The sequence below is a fragment of the Lynx rufus genome, unplaced genomic scaffold, assembly GCF_022079265.1.
Source record: "Lynx rufus isolate CCGP_SWC_20201006 ecotype Redwood Valley unplaced genomic scaffold, mLynRuf1.p SCAF_4, whole genome shotgun sequence".
Classification (NCBI taxonomy): Eukaryota; Metazoa; Chordata; class Mammalia; order Carnivora; family Felidae; genus Lynx; species Lynx rufus.
Genome location: NW_025814856.1, coordinates 59,211,943 through 59,227,791, shown reverse-complemented (window position 1 = coordinate 59,227,791; position 15,849 = coordinate 59,211,943). Strand labels below are relative to the sequence as shown.

General features: G+C 50.1%; 1 protein-coding gene across 1 annotated transcript in view; it reads left to right on the top strand.

Moving 5' to 3' along the window:
• The first annotated feature begins 334 nt into the window (after positions 1 to 334).
• The window catches only part of CFAP100 (cilia and flagella associated protein 100), a 53,725-nt gene continuing 38,210 nt past the window's right edge, over positions 335 to 15,849 (top strand). Inside the window, exons 1-2 of the mRNA XM_047095322.1 lie at positions 335 to 383; positions 10,185 to 10,259. Coding sequence (XP_046951278.1) covers positions 335 to 383; positions 10,185 to 10,259 — 124 coding nt within the window. The remainder of the gene's footprint in view (positions 384 to 10,184; positions 10,260 to 15,849) is intronic.

Genomic DNA, 15,849 nt, shown 5'->3' with positions numbered 1-15,849 from the left:
GGAAGTGGTACATGCAAAGACCCTGAGACAGAGCAAGGCTGTGCAGGAAGTCTGTGTCTTGTGTGGCGGTGCATGCTCTAGAAACAGAAAGATAAGTCAGGGCAACTGGAACCAAGTCAAGGAGGGGAGAGAGGATGAAGGAGGGGGGAGGTGGGAAGATATAGGTGTTGGCCACACAGTGAGCGCTCAGTAGATGCCAGCTGTTCCCAGCCACCCAGGGATATGGGGGTGAGGGCCCGGGGATCATCTGGCTCAAGCACTGTGTCACTCCTCAGGTTGGAATCGCCTTTAGCCAAGGCCAAGTTTTGCAACAAGCCTTTGTTCCTCTGCCCAGATGTCCAAGATAACATCCACTATGGTCTCCAAGGACATGATTTACAACAGTAAGTATGGGGCTGGCCTAGGCTCAGAATCAGTGACAGCCTAGGGAGCTTGGGATAGTGAGGTCCAGGGTCAGTTGAGGTGAAGGTGTTTCCAAATCAGGCCATGAGGCAGAAATCCCAGGTGTGCCAGGTTCCCTAGAAACTCCATGTTCCATTCCTAGGGCGCTGTAACAAAGTGCCACAACAGACTGGCGGCTTAAACCACAGACATTTATTGTCTCACGGCTCTGGGGAGCTGAAGTCCAAGACATAGGTGTCCCCGGCAGGATTGGTGCCTTCTGAGGGCCACGAGGAAGAGTCTGTTCCAGGCTGTCTCCTGGCTTCGTTGGCTGGCAATGTCTGGCGTTCCTCGGATTATGGATGCGTCACTCTGCCTTCAACGTCACATGGCATTCTGCCTGTGTGCGTGTCTGTTGCAAATTTCGCCTTTTGATTAAGGTCGGGAGTCATACAGGATAGGTGCCCACACTACTACCCATGACCTCATCTACGTCTACAATGACCCTATTTCTTACCAGGGTCATGTCATGAGGTGCTGGAAGTTAGGATTTCAAGTACTCAGAAACATTAACTTGGAGGGGTGGGGGACACAATTCACCCCATAATAGGTTTTGTAGAAGGTACCATAGTGGAGGTGGGGCTCTCTCAGCCTTTCTGCAGCTATGGTCACTGGGATGAGCCCAGAGGAAGTACCAGCTGGCCCCAGGCCCTTGTGGGAGGACATCCTGCCTCCTCTGAAGTCACACACCTGCTGCCAGGTGCCCCCCCTGGGTGGCCTGAAGTGAGGCCGCCAGGGCTGGGGGGGGGCGGGTTGCAGAGTAGGAAACACTGTCATCTGTGTGCTCTTAAATGCCTTCAGCTTGTAATTTGTTTTTGGGTAGGTAAACTATTGCCATGGTTCAAAATTCCAAAGTGTTCAAAGCCCCCTCTTGTGAAAGGCCCCACCTGTCCCCAGATACGCAGTATCGCTGCCTCAGAGGTGGCCCTTGGCTCCAATCTCTCACCTCCTTCCACAGAGCTCCATTCATAAGCTCTGTGCACACTGGCATATAAATACAGTTCATATACATATAGATACAGTTCATACGGTTTGTCCCTTTCTCACACAGATGGCCACACAAGACATAGGCTTCCTGCACCTTGGTTTTTTCCATTAACCCAGATACCGTGGAGACGCTTTCTTACCAATATATGAGTACCCTTAGACTTGTAGTGTTGTGAGCAGAACAGTAATCCCATAGTGTGGATGTACCATAGTTTATTTAATCAGTCCATGCTAATTGGCATTTAGTTTGTTTTAAAACATGTACAGCTATCGGGGCCCCCGGGTGGCTCAGTCGGTTAAGTGTCCATCTTGGTTCAGGTCATGATCTCACAATCCATGAGTTTGAGCCCCGTGTCAGGCTCTGTGCTGCCAGCTCAGAGCCTGGAGCCTGGTTCAGATTCTGTGTCTCCGTCTCTCTGCCCCTCCCCCACTCGTGCTCTATCTCTGTCTCTCAAAAATAAATAAACATTAAAAAAATATTTAAAAACATGTACAGATATCAACATTTGCCCCCACTGTTGCCATTCTGTGCTTACTCGCTCTGTTCCAGAGTGAATTAAAAAATGAAGAAAGGCTGAAATGGGGTTACCAAAAAAAAAAAAGATAGCTTTGAAATGTTTGCAGACAACAAATCGATTCTAAACGCGCGCGCGCACACACACACACACACACACACACACACCAATGCAGCAACATGACTTCACTAGCACAAGACCGTTGAAGACTTTATAAACTATGTTGATTCATCCAGAAGAACCAGGAGGGTGGTTACACGGCGGGGGGGGGGGGGGTACCCTGTAACCCTCAACACTGTGTATATCACTTCCCTTGCAGGTGACATGTAAACAGGAGGCTTCCCTGGTCTGGGTTGAGGGTCTGTGCCTTTGGGAGGAAACCAGGCCAAGCAGGTACCTCAAGTGTACAGACCCAGGGCATTACCAGGCCAGGCCAAGCAGGGGCACACAGGGGGGTACGTGAAATCACTCCATGGGGGCAGATTGTTGAGCCTGACATCCTGGGTTCAGCTTCAGGAGCTGGGGACTACGGTAAGGGCCAGAAAGACTGAGTTCCCTGGGGGGAGAGGGGAGCCTGGGCCAGGTACAGGTAGGCTGTCCGGACCCCAGCCCTACCCAGAGAGCCGAGGGCGGAGGCACTGGGGTCAGACACACCCGGTGGAGCACCGCACCTCTGCGAGCCTCAGCTACCGCATCTGTGGAATGGGAGCAATCCCCAGTCCCTAAGGCTATTGTGAGATGCAAATGGAAACACAGGTCAAGGGCTCAGCATGACGCCCTGTGCACCGTAAGTGCCCTGTAAACAGTAGCCTCCTTGACATTGCTATTATTAGTCTCTCCAAGGTCACCAGTACCCCACCTTCAGGGCCTCGGCTGGTCTCCCAGTGTGAAGCCTGAGTCTGAAGAAGATGCTCAGAGAATACAGGTGGAGCGGTGGTTAAGGGGTCTGGGCCAAGATGGCCGGAATTTGACATCAGAGGAGTGAGCTCTGGGTTTGCTCTTCATTCACAAACCTTTCTTAAGTGCCAGCTGGATGCAGGCATCTGTTCTAAGCACTAGGGATTCAGGAGTGAATAAAACCCTCCCCTTGGTGGGGACTCATATTGCGACAGGGGAGGCAGACATTGGAAAGCAAACAGTCTGTATTTACCAGCCAAGAAGCAGTAGAAGGAGACCTACCAGAGGCTTTGGGCAGGGGCATAGGGCATAATTTAAATGGGAGCGGTAGTCCGGGAAGGCGTCTCAGAGGAGGTGACATTCGATACCTATCAGTAACGATCCTGAAGGATGAAATAGAGAGGACATTCGAGGCAGTGGAGAAAGCCCAGCAAAGGTCCTGAGGCCAGTATGAGCTTGCAGTGTGAGAGGAAGAGACAGAAAGCCAGTCTGGCACAACTTGGGAGGATTATTCAGTTCTGTTGAGGTGCTAGGAGGGGTTTAAGCAGGGAGATTGCACCATTTCTGGGCCTTGTGACTTCAATGAGTAGGGATGCCATTGTCTGTGACACAGGAAGAGGGGCTGGTTCACCCACAGCCTCCCTGGAGATCCTGGGCAAGGCGTCACCCCTGGTGCAGAGGTGGACACAACAGAGACCTTGTCCAGGCAGAGGAGCCAGGGAAAGCCCAGACTAGACCCAAGGCTTCCCAGTCAGGCTTGTGGGGAGGGGTCTGCAGGACCCCTGCAGAAAGTTGGAGAGAAAAGCAATAAACAGCTTCCCTCTCAGAGCTGCTCTGTTCCTGCCACTCCGCTGCCTGTGTTCCTAGGCCAGACCAGAATGCGTTTCCCCTAGATCTCCCTGTGGCTCCCTCCTCCGCCTCCTTTAGGAGTTCATTCAAATGTCACCTTCTGTTTTATTTTTCTTGGTGCCACTTTCCACCTGCCAACGTGCGTCAGCGTTCCCAACTTGTCTGTCTCTCCCCAGCACGTCGTAAGCTCCACCCAGGCAGGGGTGTTTGCCCGTCTTGCCTGCCGTACTTGCTTGGCAAGTAACAGGTCCTTGGTACAATCCTGTTGGCCTGAAAGCTTTCCCCTGAAGGTCGGAGTTGGGCAGGGATGTCTGCTAGCTATTCGACACTGTGCTAAAAGCTCAAGCCAGAGCATTTATGTTTCTTTTCTGAAGATTTTGTTTTTTGGGGCATCTGGGTGGCTCGGTCGGTTAAGTGTCCAACTTCAGCTCAGGTCATGACCTCGGGGTTCGTGAGTTCGAGCCCCGCATCGGGCTGTGTGCTGACAGCTCGGAGCCTGGAGCCTGCTTTGGATTCTGTGTCTTCCTCTTTGCCTCTCACCCACTTGTGCTCTCTCTCTCTCTCTCTCTTTCTCTCTCTCTCTCTCTCAAAAATAAATAAGCATTAAAAAAAAGATTTTGTTTTTAAGTAAACTCCCCACCCAGTGTGGGGCTCCAACTTACAACCCCCAGATCAAGAGTCACATGCTCCACTGCCCGAGCCAGCCAGGCGCCCCCTCTGTAAAGGAAGACGGGAAACTACTCCTATATATAAAGATAATCCCAAGGAATGCACCAGAAAGCTGCTCGTGCAAGTAAATGAATTCAGCCAGGTTGCAGGGTACAAGATCAAAACACCAAAACTATTTGTGTTCCTACACGCCAGCACCAAGCCATCCAAAGTGGAAATTAAGAAAGCAACTCCATTCACAAGGGCATCTAAAAGAGTAAAATCTCTACGCTTGGGGTGACGTCATGGGAAATATTAAGAGTAGGAAGATCCAGGAATCCGTCTCTCCACCAAAACAACTTCTGAGCTGGCAGGAGCTATCAGAATCCCAATTTGGAACTCTAGAGTCTAGATGGACACTTGCAGTTTCCAGGGCAGAACTTGATGAAGAGGCTGGGAGGGGTGTGGGGGATGGGTGAAATAGGTGATAGGGATTCTGGAGAGCATTTGTCATCATGAGCACAGGGTGATGTATAGAATTGTTGAATCACTGTATTGTACACCCGAAACTAATATAACACTGTATGCTAACTAAAAAGAAAAAAAAAAGAGGGGCTCCTGGGTGGCTCAGTCAGTTAAGTGTCCAACTTGGGTTCTGGTCATGATCTCAAGGTTCGTGGGTTCGAGCCCCACATCAGCTCAGAGCCTGGAGCCTGCTTCGGATTCTGTGTCTCCCTTTCTCTCTCTGCCCCTCCTCCACTCACATTCTGTCTCTCTCTCTCAAAAATAAACATTAAAAAAATTTTTTTTAAAAGAGAACAAAAGCAATCATAAATATGCCATGTAGATATATCAACGTAACGAAAAAGAACTATGGAAATGTAAATCCATATATAGATATTAAAATTGACACACAAATAAAAAAATTAAAAAAAATACAATGTAGGTTGCATTACTACTCAGGTCTGATGAGGCCAACAGATGAGAGGGTGGCTGCCATGGGAGAGGTAGTTTGTTATCCTCACAGATCCCTAGAAACAGGAAGCAGGGCCACACAGGGAAGGACCGGGCTGGGTCAAAAGCAGAGGGAGCAGGGCAACTGTGGGCAGGAGCCTCTGTTGTGATTTCCATGGGAAGGAACGGGTGAGGCAGGGTATATGGGCTTAGGGTTGACTGGATTGAGTAATTTCAGGACTCGGGGCAATAGTGCTGTCTTGAGATGTCTGGTACCTGGCCTTGGGTGATTGGAGCAGGGGCCAGTGGCCCTGGGTATGAGAACCTGATAGCAGAGGTGGGAGGTGGGTGTGTGAGCTCCGGATTAGTTTGTACTCTTGGACAACTCCTTAACTCTCTCTAGGGATTGGCCAACCCCAGGGTGGAGAGGCAGGGACAGTCCCTGCAAGGTCAGTAAGATCCAGATATTAGAGCGTCAGATATAGAAAGGACAAGCCACAGTTAATGCACCTGTCCTCAAGGAGTTCCCCATCTTATGAAGGAAGGTGACCCCTACAGTCCTATAAGCCACTGAAGAGTGTGCTGGTTCTCTACTGCTGTGTAACAAATTCCCCCCAAAACTTGGTGGCTTAAAACAATAGTAAGCATGCGTTAGCTCAGTTTCCGTGGGTCAGGAACTCACGAGGGGCTTGGCTTGGGGTTCTGGCCCAGGGCATCTCCTTTGCGGTCATCTGAAGACGAGGCTGGGGCCGTGGCATGGGCTCCCAGCAGGCTCAGTCACATGGCCGTTGGCTGGGGCTGACACTTCCAGAGCAGGTGATCCCAGAGAGAGCAAGGCAGGACCACAATGTCTTCTCTGACCTCGCTCCAAAAGTCACCCACTGTCACTTCCACGGCTGGAGGGGTCACGGCAGGGCGTGAGTGCCAGGAGCCCAGGGACGCTGGGGGCTATGGTAGGTGGTAGCCACCACAGAGGATATGAGCGCATGATCATTTTTCCAAATTGTGTCTTAAATGGTCTGCCAGGCTGCCAGGTATGGTCAAGACTCCATGCAGCCACCTCTTTGGGCTCTGGCATGTGTCTCTCCTTTGCCCTCTCACACCCAGGGGTGGGCAAGGCCCCTGCTGTTGAAAGCACCGAATTACTCCTCTTGGTTTTCCCCGCCTCTCAAATACCTCCCCTTGAGTGGACCTTCTGTGTCCTGTGGGGAATCTGGTGGTGGCCCTTCCTCAGCTGTGTGGCCCCTTTCTGACTGTGCACCTCCCCCGCATTCACAGCCACCCCTTGAGAGCTGGCCAAACCTACCGTGTCTACTGGTGTCCCCTCCCTAACCCTGTGGGATCCTGGCTTCTGCCCCATCACTCCACCCTGCCCATCTCGCTCTGGGGCGTGGCTGAGGCCTCTCCAAGGGCACCTCCCCTCCACTCGCTCCTTCTCCGGCCCTCCTCCCTGGGCTCTGGTCCTCTCTGGCCTGTCTATCTGCTCCATCGGCCTCCTTGCCAAGCTCCTCCACCATCGGGGTTCCTGGGGCTGTGTCCTGGGCCATCCTCTCTCTCAGCCACGACCACAGCCTCAGTTTCCATCTGTTCACCAGGGACACCCACATTTCCGTCCTCTCTTCCCCTAGTCCCCAGGCCTCCATCAACAGTGGCCTCTTCAGAGCCCCTGTTTGGCGGTTGCCACGGGGACCTGAACCCAGCACCCTGCCTGAGTTCCGGGCCTCCTGATCCCCACCCCCGCCACCCCAGATCCCTCCTTCCCTTCTCTGCCACCTCAGCAAACAGCGCCTGATGCAAGGGCGTTCTTGCCTAAGGGATGGAGTTATCCCCGGGGCTCCCTTCTCTCCCATGTCCACACCCAGTCAGGCACCAAGCACCCCCCCCCCACCGGGCTCTTCTGGAAAGCACTGCATCCATGCCTACTCCCGCCCCATCCTGCCACTGACTCCCACCCTCATCTAAGCCCCCAGCTGTCTTCTATGGGGAGCAGAAGGTCCTGGTAGTGCGGAGGGCGTGGCGGTGTGCAGGGGAGATACTGAGTAAGTCCCAGAGTGAAGAAGGGACGAGGCTGGGTCCCACAGTGCTGGCCCATCCCTCTTATAGCCGGAGTGCAGAGAAGGTGTCTCAGGGGAGTAGAGGCAGAGGGACAGCTGGCTGCTGGAGAAGGAGCAGGTCAACAGGTGGCTTCCCCAGGGAGCCGGCATCTCCCCCCCCACCACCACCACACAGGTGCTACTGGAGGCAGGAGGCGCCCACCCCCCATCTCCCCCTGCTGGGGGCGGGGAGGGGGCATGTTATCACTTTTTATGAGGACATGTTGCAGCCAGCTCACCTCTCCCGGAGAATTTTTCTAAAAGTAGGCTTCCATTTTTAAAGCTTTTTAATTAAAAAAAAAAAAGCATCCTGTTAAAGTACTAGAAGAAAACAGGAACTTTTTACATGTACTTAACCTTCAGATGCAGAATGCCTCTCTAAGCAAGATACAGAATGCCAAAGCATTGCACTGAGTAAACATTAAAATGTCCTGTAAGGCAAATGCATGAGAGACAGTCCAAAGGTGATAGTCGTATCAGCAGGAGCAAACATACTGTCGGCAGCTCCGACGAACAAAGGAGCTAGTGTCCTCTAATAGGTAGAAGTGCTCAAGATCACTTAAAAACCACCACATCCCAATTTAAAAATGAGCAAAGGATACTAACAGAGAGAAGCCAGGATAATCAGCATCTGAAAAGATACACGATCTTTTCTGAGATCAAGAAGTGCAAAGTGCACATTAAAATTGAGATGAGTTTATTGCCTCTCAGACTGACAAATTCCAGGTGTGTGGGAAACAGTCCAGCTCAAGCTGGTGATAGAGAGCAAGGATTGTGCAAGTTTGGAAGTTGCATGAGATTAGAAATAGCCTCAGGGTCCTGACTAAGGGGCACCTGACTAAGGGGACCTGACTATGGAGCAAGGAGATTTGTGCATGAGCAGATATACTGTTTCTGAGAGAGAGAGAGAGAGAGAGAGAATGCAAGAAGGGAAGAAGGGGAGAGAGAGAGAGAGAGAGAGAGAGAGAGAATGCAAGAAGGGAAGAAGGGTAGAGAGAGAGAGAGCGAGAGAAAGAGAGAGAGAGAGAGAGAGAGAGAGAGAGAGAGAGAGAATCTCAGGTAGGCTCTACACTCAGCACAGAGCCCGATGCAGGGCTCGATCTCATGACCCTGGGATCATGACCTGAGCCAAAATCAAGAGTCAAACACTCGACTGACTGAACTGTTCCTCTATTCTTTTTTTTTCTAACTTTTTAAAAATGATGGGAAATGATCCATAACAAAATTTACTCCTTTGAGCATTTTTAAGTATACAGACCAGTGGCATTGTAAGTACCTTCGCACTGGTGGGTAACCGTCACCACCATCCAAACCCAGAACTTTTTCATCTTGTAAAACTGAAATTCTGTCTCCATTGAACACTAACTCCCCACCCCATCCCCTCCCCCAGTGGCTGACACCCACCATCCTGGTTTCTGTCCGTAGGAGTCTGACTGCTCTGGGGACCTCGTGTAAGTTGGCTCATACAGTGTCCTTGTGTGACTAGCTTCTGTCACTCAGCACAGTGTCCTCAAGGTTCATCCATGGTGTAGCATGAAAGATGATTCTGCAGTGAAAAAGTAAGGGGACATCTAAGCACGCGTATGCAAAAATACCTCTGGTTAGAGAAACAAAGATCCATTTGGTAGGGAGGGCTCCGGGTGAGGATTTTTCGTCGTATCAACATGTCATTTCAGTGGTCATCATAACACAGCAAACCACATCGTTAACCCTTTTTGCCATGCCTGTGCATTGCTCTTTTAATTAAGACAAAAGTTGAATTTCATTAGAGTTTTGGTTTGTTTGGCTTGGGTTTTAATCTATTTAAATAATAGCAGTATCTGTTGACTTTTGTGATCTAGTTAACTAAATGTTGCTACCTGGCAATTGAACCATGCAGTCAGCCAGATGGAGAATATGCACCCAGCAGTCTGTGCTCCTGAATTCTCCACACACCTCACCGCTCCCTATTGCCTCCTCTCTGCTCACCGTTATATATGCAGTTTGACCTGCAGGCATCTGAGTTGTCAGTCCCACACCCTTGACCCGCCTGCCAGGGCCACAGGACAACTCTCTTCCTCACTCTTTCCACAGCCCATCACCCAGCTGCTCAGGGTCTGCCCTTGGTATACGTCCCTCACCTCACAAGCCCTGCCTTCCCGGCGTCATCCCAAGTCTCCTCCCCCAAGCTGGTCGAAAATGACTGGCTGCCCACCTGAGCACATCCCCAGGCTCCCTGGCAGCCCCCTCCCCATCTGCCAGCAGCTGGCTGCCCTCCCAAGCTGGCATAGACTGGAATCTCCAAGCTACAGATGATTTCTGAGTTGGGGTAGGAGAACCTACCAGGCCAAATGCCTCCATCCCTGTGGGTGTCAGTTGAAGGGAAGGCATCAAGGTTATGGGCTTCCCCCAATCTTCCGCTGCAGTCCCGAGGGAAGCCCTGGGAGGCTCACGGTAAAGGCGCAGGCAGAGCCCTGAAGCAGAGGGCTTGGGTCTGTGACCTCCCCATAAACGGGCCCTGCGCGCCTCTCATGGGGCAAATGGAAGGATGCCGAAGAGAAAAGCGCAAAACGTGTTGTGTGTGTCAGGCACGTGTGCACACGGCCATTTTTGTGCACAGTTATCACAGCTTGCCAGCAAAGTCCGTACAATCCTCTCAGATGTGGAAACTGAGGCTCAGGGAAGCTGGGTGACTTGTCGGGGGTGGGGGGGCTCAGCAGGCAGGCAAGGACACTGGAGTCTCTCCCAGCCTCCTGCTGTGTTCACGGCTTCAAGAGCCAATGAGTCATTTGCTGTGGCCTTTGCTTTCGTCTCCCCGCAGAGAACATCCTGGAGTCCACGGACAATAGTTCTACTTCAGTCATTGAAGAAAAAAAGGAAAAACGCAGGAACACAGGTAAAGGGAGCCCTCAAGCTGGGAGCTGAAGTCTGCGTGGGTGAGAGTCAGACATCTCCCTCCGTAGGCCTGTCTCCAACACCGGTGGCAAAAGGAAAGTCTTCTGCTTCCAATGGGTTACCGACACCCAAAATAATAGTAATGTAAACAAAGTAGGATTTATTTTTCCTCCAGTAAAGGGAAATGTGGGAGGCAGTCCAGAGCTCCAGGAGGCCCCACAAACAGCAGTTCTAAGAAACTGTCCTGGTGACCAGGTCCCAAGTCTTTCTGCCTTCAAGCCAATTTTAGCCTTAGGGTTTCAACTGCAAAGTTATCATGTGGTCACAAAATAGCTGCTGCAGCCTCAGCCATCACATCTGATTTCAGACATGGGGAAAGGGTCAAGGGAGGAGCAAAACAGCCTCCCAGCCAGCTCAGTCCTCCTTGGAAAAATACCCTTCCCAGAGGACCCACACAGCAATTTCTGCCTACGTTCCATTGTCTAAAATTTGTCCTGTGGCCATCAGTATCTGAAAGGGAGGCTGAGCCATGTAACTTTTCAACTAGGCAACTTCCGCTTGTTAAGAGGAAGAAGGGTAGGCAGCTGGCTGCTTGTACTGCTTCCTCTGAGCCTCTGCAGTGCTGTTCCATCCCCCTGGCCTCCTGTGCCGCCCCCCAGGTTCGCAGGCCAGTCTGATCCTTCCACAGAAGGGGGCAGATGGGAGCACACTCCCTGAGCCTACCTCTCACAGGCTGAGCTCCCACCTCTCATTCCCCTGCCCCCCCCCCCCACCCGCCTGGTTTCCTCTTTCTTTTTTTTTTTTTTTTTTTTTAATTTTTTTTTTCAACGTTTATTTATTTTTGGGACAGAGAGAGACAGAGCATGAACGGGGGAGGGGCAGAGAGAGAGGGAGACACAGAATCGGAAACAGGCTCCAGGCTCTGAGCCATCAGCCCAGAGCCTGACGTGGGGCTCGAACTCACGGACCGCGAGATCGTGACCTGGCTGAAGTCGGACGCTTAACCGACTGCGCCACCCAGGCGCCCCTCCTCTTTCTTTTAATTCTGAAAACCCAAACCTGTCCAGGAATAGAGACTAAGGTCCTGTGAACTCAGGTGCCCATCACCAGTACAGAAGATTTAGCCATATTTGTTTCATCTATCCTTCTCTTTTTTTGTTTTTCGTCTTTGCCAGAACATTTTTAATTTTAATTCTTAAAGTTTTAATTCCAATATAGTTAACCTACAACTAGAATAGTTTCAGGTGGACAATATAGTGATTGAACGTTACTCAGTACTCACCATGATAGCTGTATGCTTTATTCCCCAACACCTGTTTCTCCCATCACCCCACGCCTCTCCCTCCCTCTGGTGACCATCAGTTTGGTTCTCTATGGTGAAGTGTCTGTTTCTTGGTTTGTCTCTTTTTCTGCCTTTGTTCATTTGTTTTATGTTGTAAATTCCACAAGTGAAATCACATTGTATTTGTCTTTCCTTGAGAGACTTAACATTGCTTAGCATAATACTCTCTAGCTCCATCCACATTTTCGCAAATGACAAGATTTCATTCATTTTTATGGCTAATATTCCTGTGTGTGCACGTGTGTGTGTGTGTGTGTGTGTGTGTGTGTGTGTATCACATCTTCTTTATCCATTCATTTATCCATGGACAACTGGGTTGCTTCCATACTTGGCAAGCATACTTTAAATTTAAATCCAGGCAGGGCGCCTGGGTGGTTCAGTTAGGCGTCTGATTTCAGCTCAGGTCATGATCTCCCAGTTCGTGAGTTCAAGCCTCATGTCGGGCTCTGTGCTGACAGCTCGGGGCCTGGAGCCTGCTTCAGATTCTGTGTCTCCCTCTCTCTCTGCCCCTCCTCCACTCACACTCTATCATTCTCTCAAAAATAAATAAACATTAAAAAAAAAGTCAAATCCAGGCATGTCCTTGCATCATTACATCCCACAACGTACATTTTTTAAAAATAGGGCTTTTTCTTTGCAAGACCACAGTGAAGTTACCCAATTATCTCAGATATGTCTTCCTATAGAAGATTCGTTCTAATTGATTCAAATGAGATCTGATCATCTTCTCTCTCTTTACAATCTAGCAGAGCCCCTCCCCCACATCCTTTCATTTTCTGCGTCTTGACTTACTGAGACATGGCGTTAATTACCTGTAGAACGACCCCTGTTCTGTATGTATCTGTTTGCTACCAGGTCATTGTTCTAGAAACTGTTTCTCTGTTCCTCATCTTTCCTTTAATTGTACATTTTAACCTTACGTGCTTGATAAGATGTTCCATTTTGTCCACAAGAATGCTCCCTACCACCTCTCACAAGAAGCCCGTGCGTCTAGCTGCCCCCCACTCGTGGTATTGCCACGCTCGGTGCGGTCTGGTGGTGACCGCCTGGCCCTCTGCCACATTCCCATCAACCATTCACCCAACAGCTTCTTCTAACCATGGATCCCTGTGCCTGAACTGATCACCACATTAAGGGTGAGGCATCCGGGTTTGGTGTGATTGGTTTGGTCCCTTCGCTAAGGAATAATTAGGTGAAATGCACAAATCATAGGTATACAGTTTGACAAATTTCAGTAAATGTATACACATTTGTAGCTTCCATCTCATTCGCCATCTAGAACATTTGCATCTTCCCGGAAGTTCCCTTTCCCCCAGAGACAGCAGGGCTCTGCTGTCACCCCAGAATCATTCTATCCATTCTCAAACCTCATATAAGTGCAGTCACACTCCGTGCTCTTTCGGTCCTGGCCTCTTTCATGCAACATCACACCTGTGAAATGCCAGTCACAAGAGTCCCTTCTTGGTTGTTGCTGTGTGCATTCTGTTGTGTGCATATGCCGACAGTATATCATTCTTTCCGGGATGGATGAACATTTGGGTTGTTTCTGGGTTTTTGATATTCTGAGCAATATTGCAGTGAACATTGCTGTGCATGCCATTTAGAGGACATAAATGCTCATTTCTCCTGGAAATGAGGAAGGAGTGGAATTGCTGGCAGGATGTTTAACCTTAGTAGATAGTGCTGAGCAGTTTTCCAGAACACTTGTTCCAATTCACAGTCCCACCAATAATAGGTGTGAGCAATCCAGACGCTCCACATCCTTTCCAACACCTGGCACGTTGTCAATACTTTTGCTATTACCTGGCCCTTTGGATATGGATTAGTATCTCATATTCCCTGTGATCCATGAGAGTGATTACCTTTTCATATGTTCACTGATGACTCTGTTGTGAAGTGCCTGTTCCTGACTCTGCCCACTTTTCTGCTGGGTTGTCTTTTCATTTTAATGATTTCTAGGAACTCTTTACATATTCTGGAAACAAGTCATTCACCAGTTCTAAATATGCAAATACCTTCCCTCACTTGGCAGATTGCTTTTTCCCTTCTTAGTGGTGCATGTTTAATGAACAAAAGTTCCTAATTTTAGTGGAGTTCACTTTCCCAATCATTTTCTTATCGTTGGTATGTTTTATGAACTGTTTTAAAGCTCTCTGCTGACCCCCAAAGCCATGAAGATACTGCATTTTATACAAGTTTTGCTTTCACTTTACAATCAGACCTATAAATCATCTCTAATCTAGTTGTGACCATTTTGTTTGCAGATTCTTTGGATTTTCTCCTCTACAATCACATCACCTTGAGATGACATTATTTGTCCTTCCTTTCCAATCTTATACTTTTTATTTCTTTTTCTTGCTTAACTACAACCCTGAGTAGAAGTGCAAAGACAGGCATCCATGCCTTGTTTCTGATCATGGGGGGCGGGGGAAGCACGCAATATTTTGCCTAGAGGTTTCTTGTAGATTCCTATACTCATTTCCTGTAGCTGCTATAGCAAATTACCACAAACTCAGTGGCTTAGAGCAACACAGATAAATTATCTTACAATTCTGGAGGTCAGAGTCCAAAATGAAACTTAGAAAACTAGAATCAAAGTGTCCATGGGACTGCGTTCCTTCCAGAGGCTCCAGGGGAGAATCTGCTTCCTTGCCTTTTCCAGCTTAGAGGCGCCTGCGTCCTTGGCTCCTGGCTCCTTCCTCCATTTCCAACTCCAGCAGCACAGCGTCCTCCGGTCTCTGTGACATCACTCCAACCTCTGCTTCCATTGTCACACCTCCTCCTCATGCTGCTGGCCTTCCTGCCTCCTGTTAGAAGGACCCTCGTGATTGCATCAGACCCATCTGCAAATCCAGGACCATCTCGCATCTCAAGGTCCTTAACTTCATCTCATCCGCAAAGTCCCCTTTACCATATAAGGGACCCTAGTCACAGGTCTGGGGTGTAGGCCATGGACATCTTTGGGGGGCCATTACTCAGCTCACCACACTTCCTCTTATCAGACCAGGGAAGTCTCCTTCTATTCCTATGTTGCTAAGACTCTCATTAAAAATCAGTTTCGAACTGTATCAAATACTTTTACTGCATTTCTTGAAAAGATCATATAATTTTCTCCCCCATTCTGTTATTGGGGTTACTACATTGATTGGTTTCTAAATGTCAAACCGACTTTGCCTTTCTGGAATGATCTGCTCCAAATGACTGCCATCCTTGATCGTGGGCTCATCTTCACATTAATACATTAACCATTAGCCATTCGGAAACATTCCCTACTTGCAGGACTGCAAATGCAATTTCTGTTTTTGGAAGCCCGTCCCCACATAGCTACTTCTAGCTCTGTGGCCTCGGGTGAGCCGCTTCCCTCTCCGTGCCTCAGTTTCCTCAGTGGGAGTAACAAGAATTCCCAACTCATAGGATTGCTATGAAAATCAAGTCAGGTATAGTCCTTGGTCTGGCCCACGGTTAAGTGCTCAGTGCTTGCTAACTATCATAATTAATCTTTTCGATGGGGACACGGGACATGCAGCCCAGGCGTGCTACCGGCCAATTTGGGGACATAAAGATTCCGACTCTGGCTCAGTCCTCACTGTTCTGAATTTAGGGAGATGCCTCTGCCCGGGGCTGCTGGGCAGATGCAGGGAGTGAGAGAGACAGGCATGAGGGTGTGAGGAGGGGGTTAGCTGTACAGCACCATTGCTGCACCCAGAGCCATCACTTCCTGCACACCCTCCTCCCACAGCCCAGCCCAGTGGGCCACACTTCCCCACTTAACCCCAGACCCGCTGCCTCCCCAGTTCCAACACTCCCTGTCTGCCAGGCTCCCCCGTCTTGTCCGGAGCTGTGTGCAATTTCTAAACTTATGCCTTTTCTGGCGGGGGGGGGGGGGTGGCCTGGTGAGGGAGGCGAGCCACGTGCCCAGGGCACCATCTCCCCCGACCTCCTCCCCCCGCCACCTCCCCCCACCTCCCCGGCCGCCTGACACAGAGAGGCCCTTGGGCGGTCTCTTCTGGAACCCCTGTGTCGGAATCAAAGGATGTAAAAGAAAGTTGTGATTAGGCGTGGGACAAGAGTGCACGACTCCAAACCAAACCTGCACAAGCCCAGTCCCTTCTCCTCCCATCCACCACCCGTGTGACCACCACCCACGTGACCTCTCCCTATCTTGGGCGCCCCCCCTCCCATAGGCTCCCCTCTCCAGAAGCCCAGCTGAGAACGGACTGCCTGCTTCCTCCTCCCGGCTGGGCCCAGG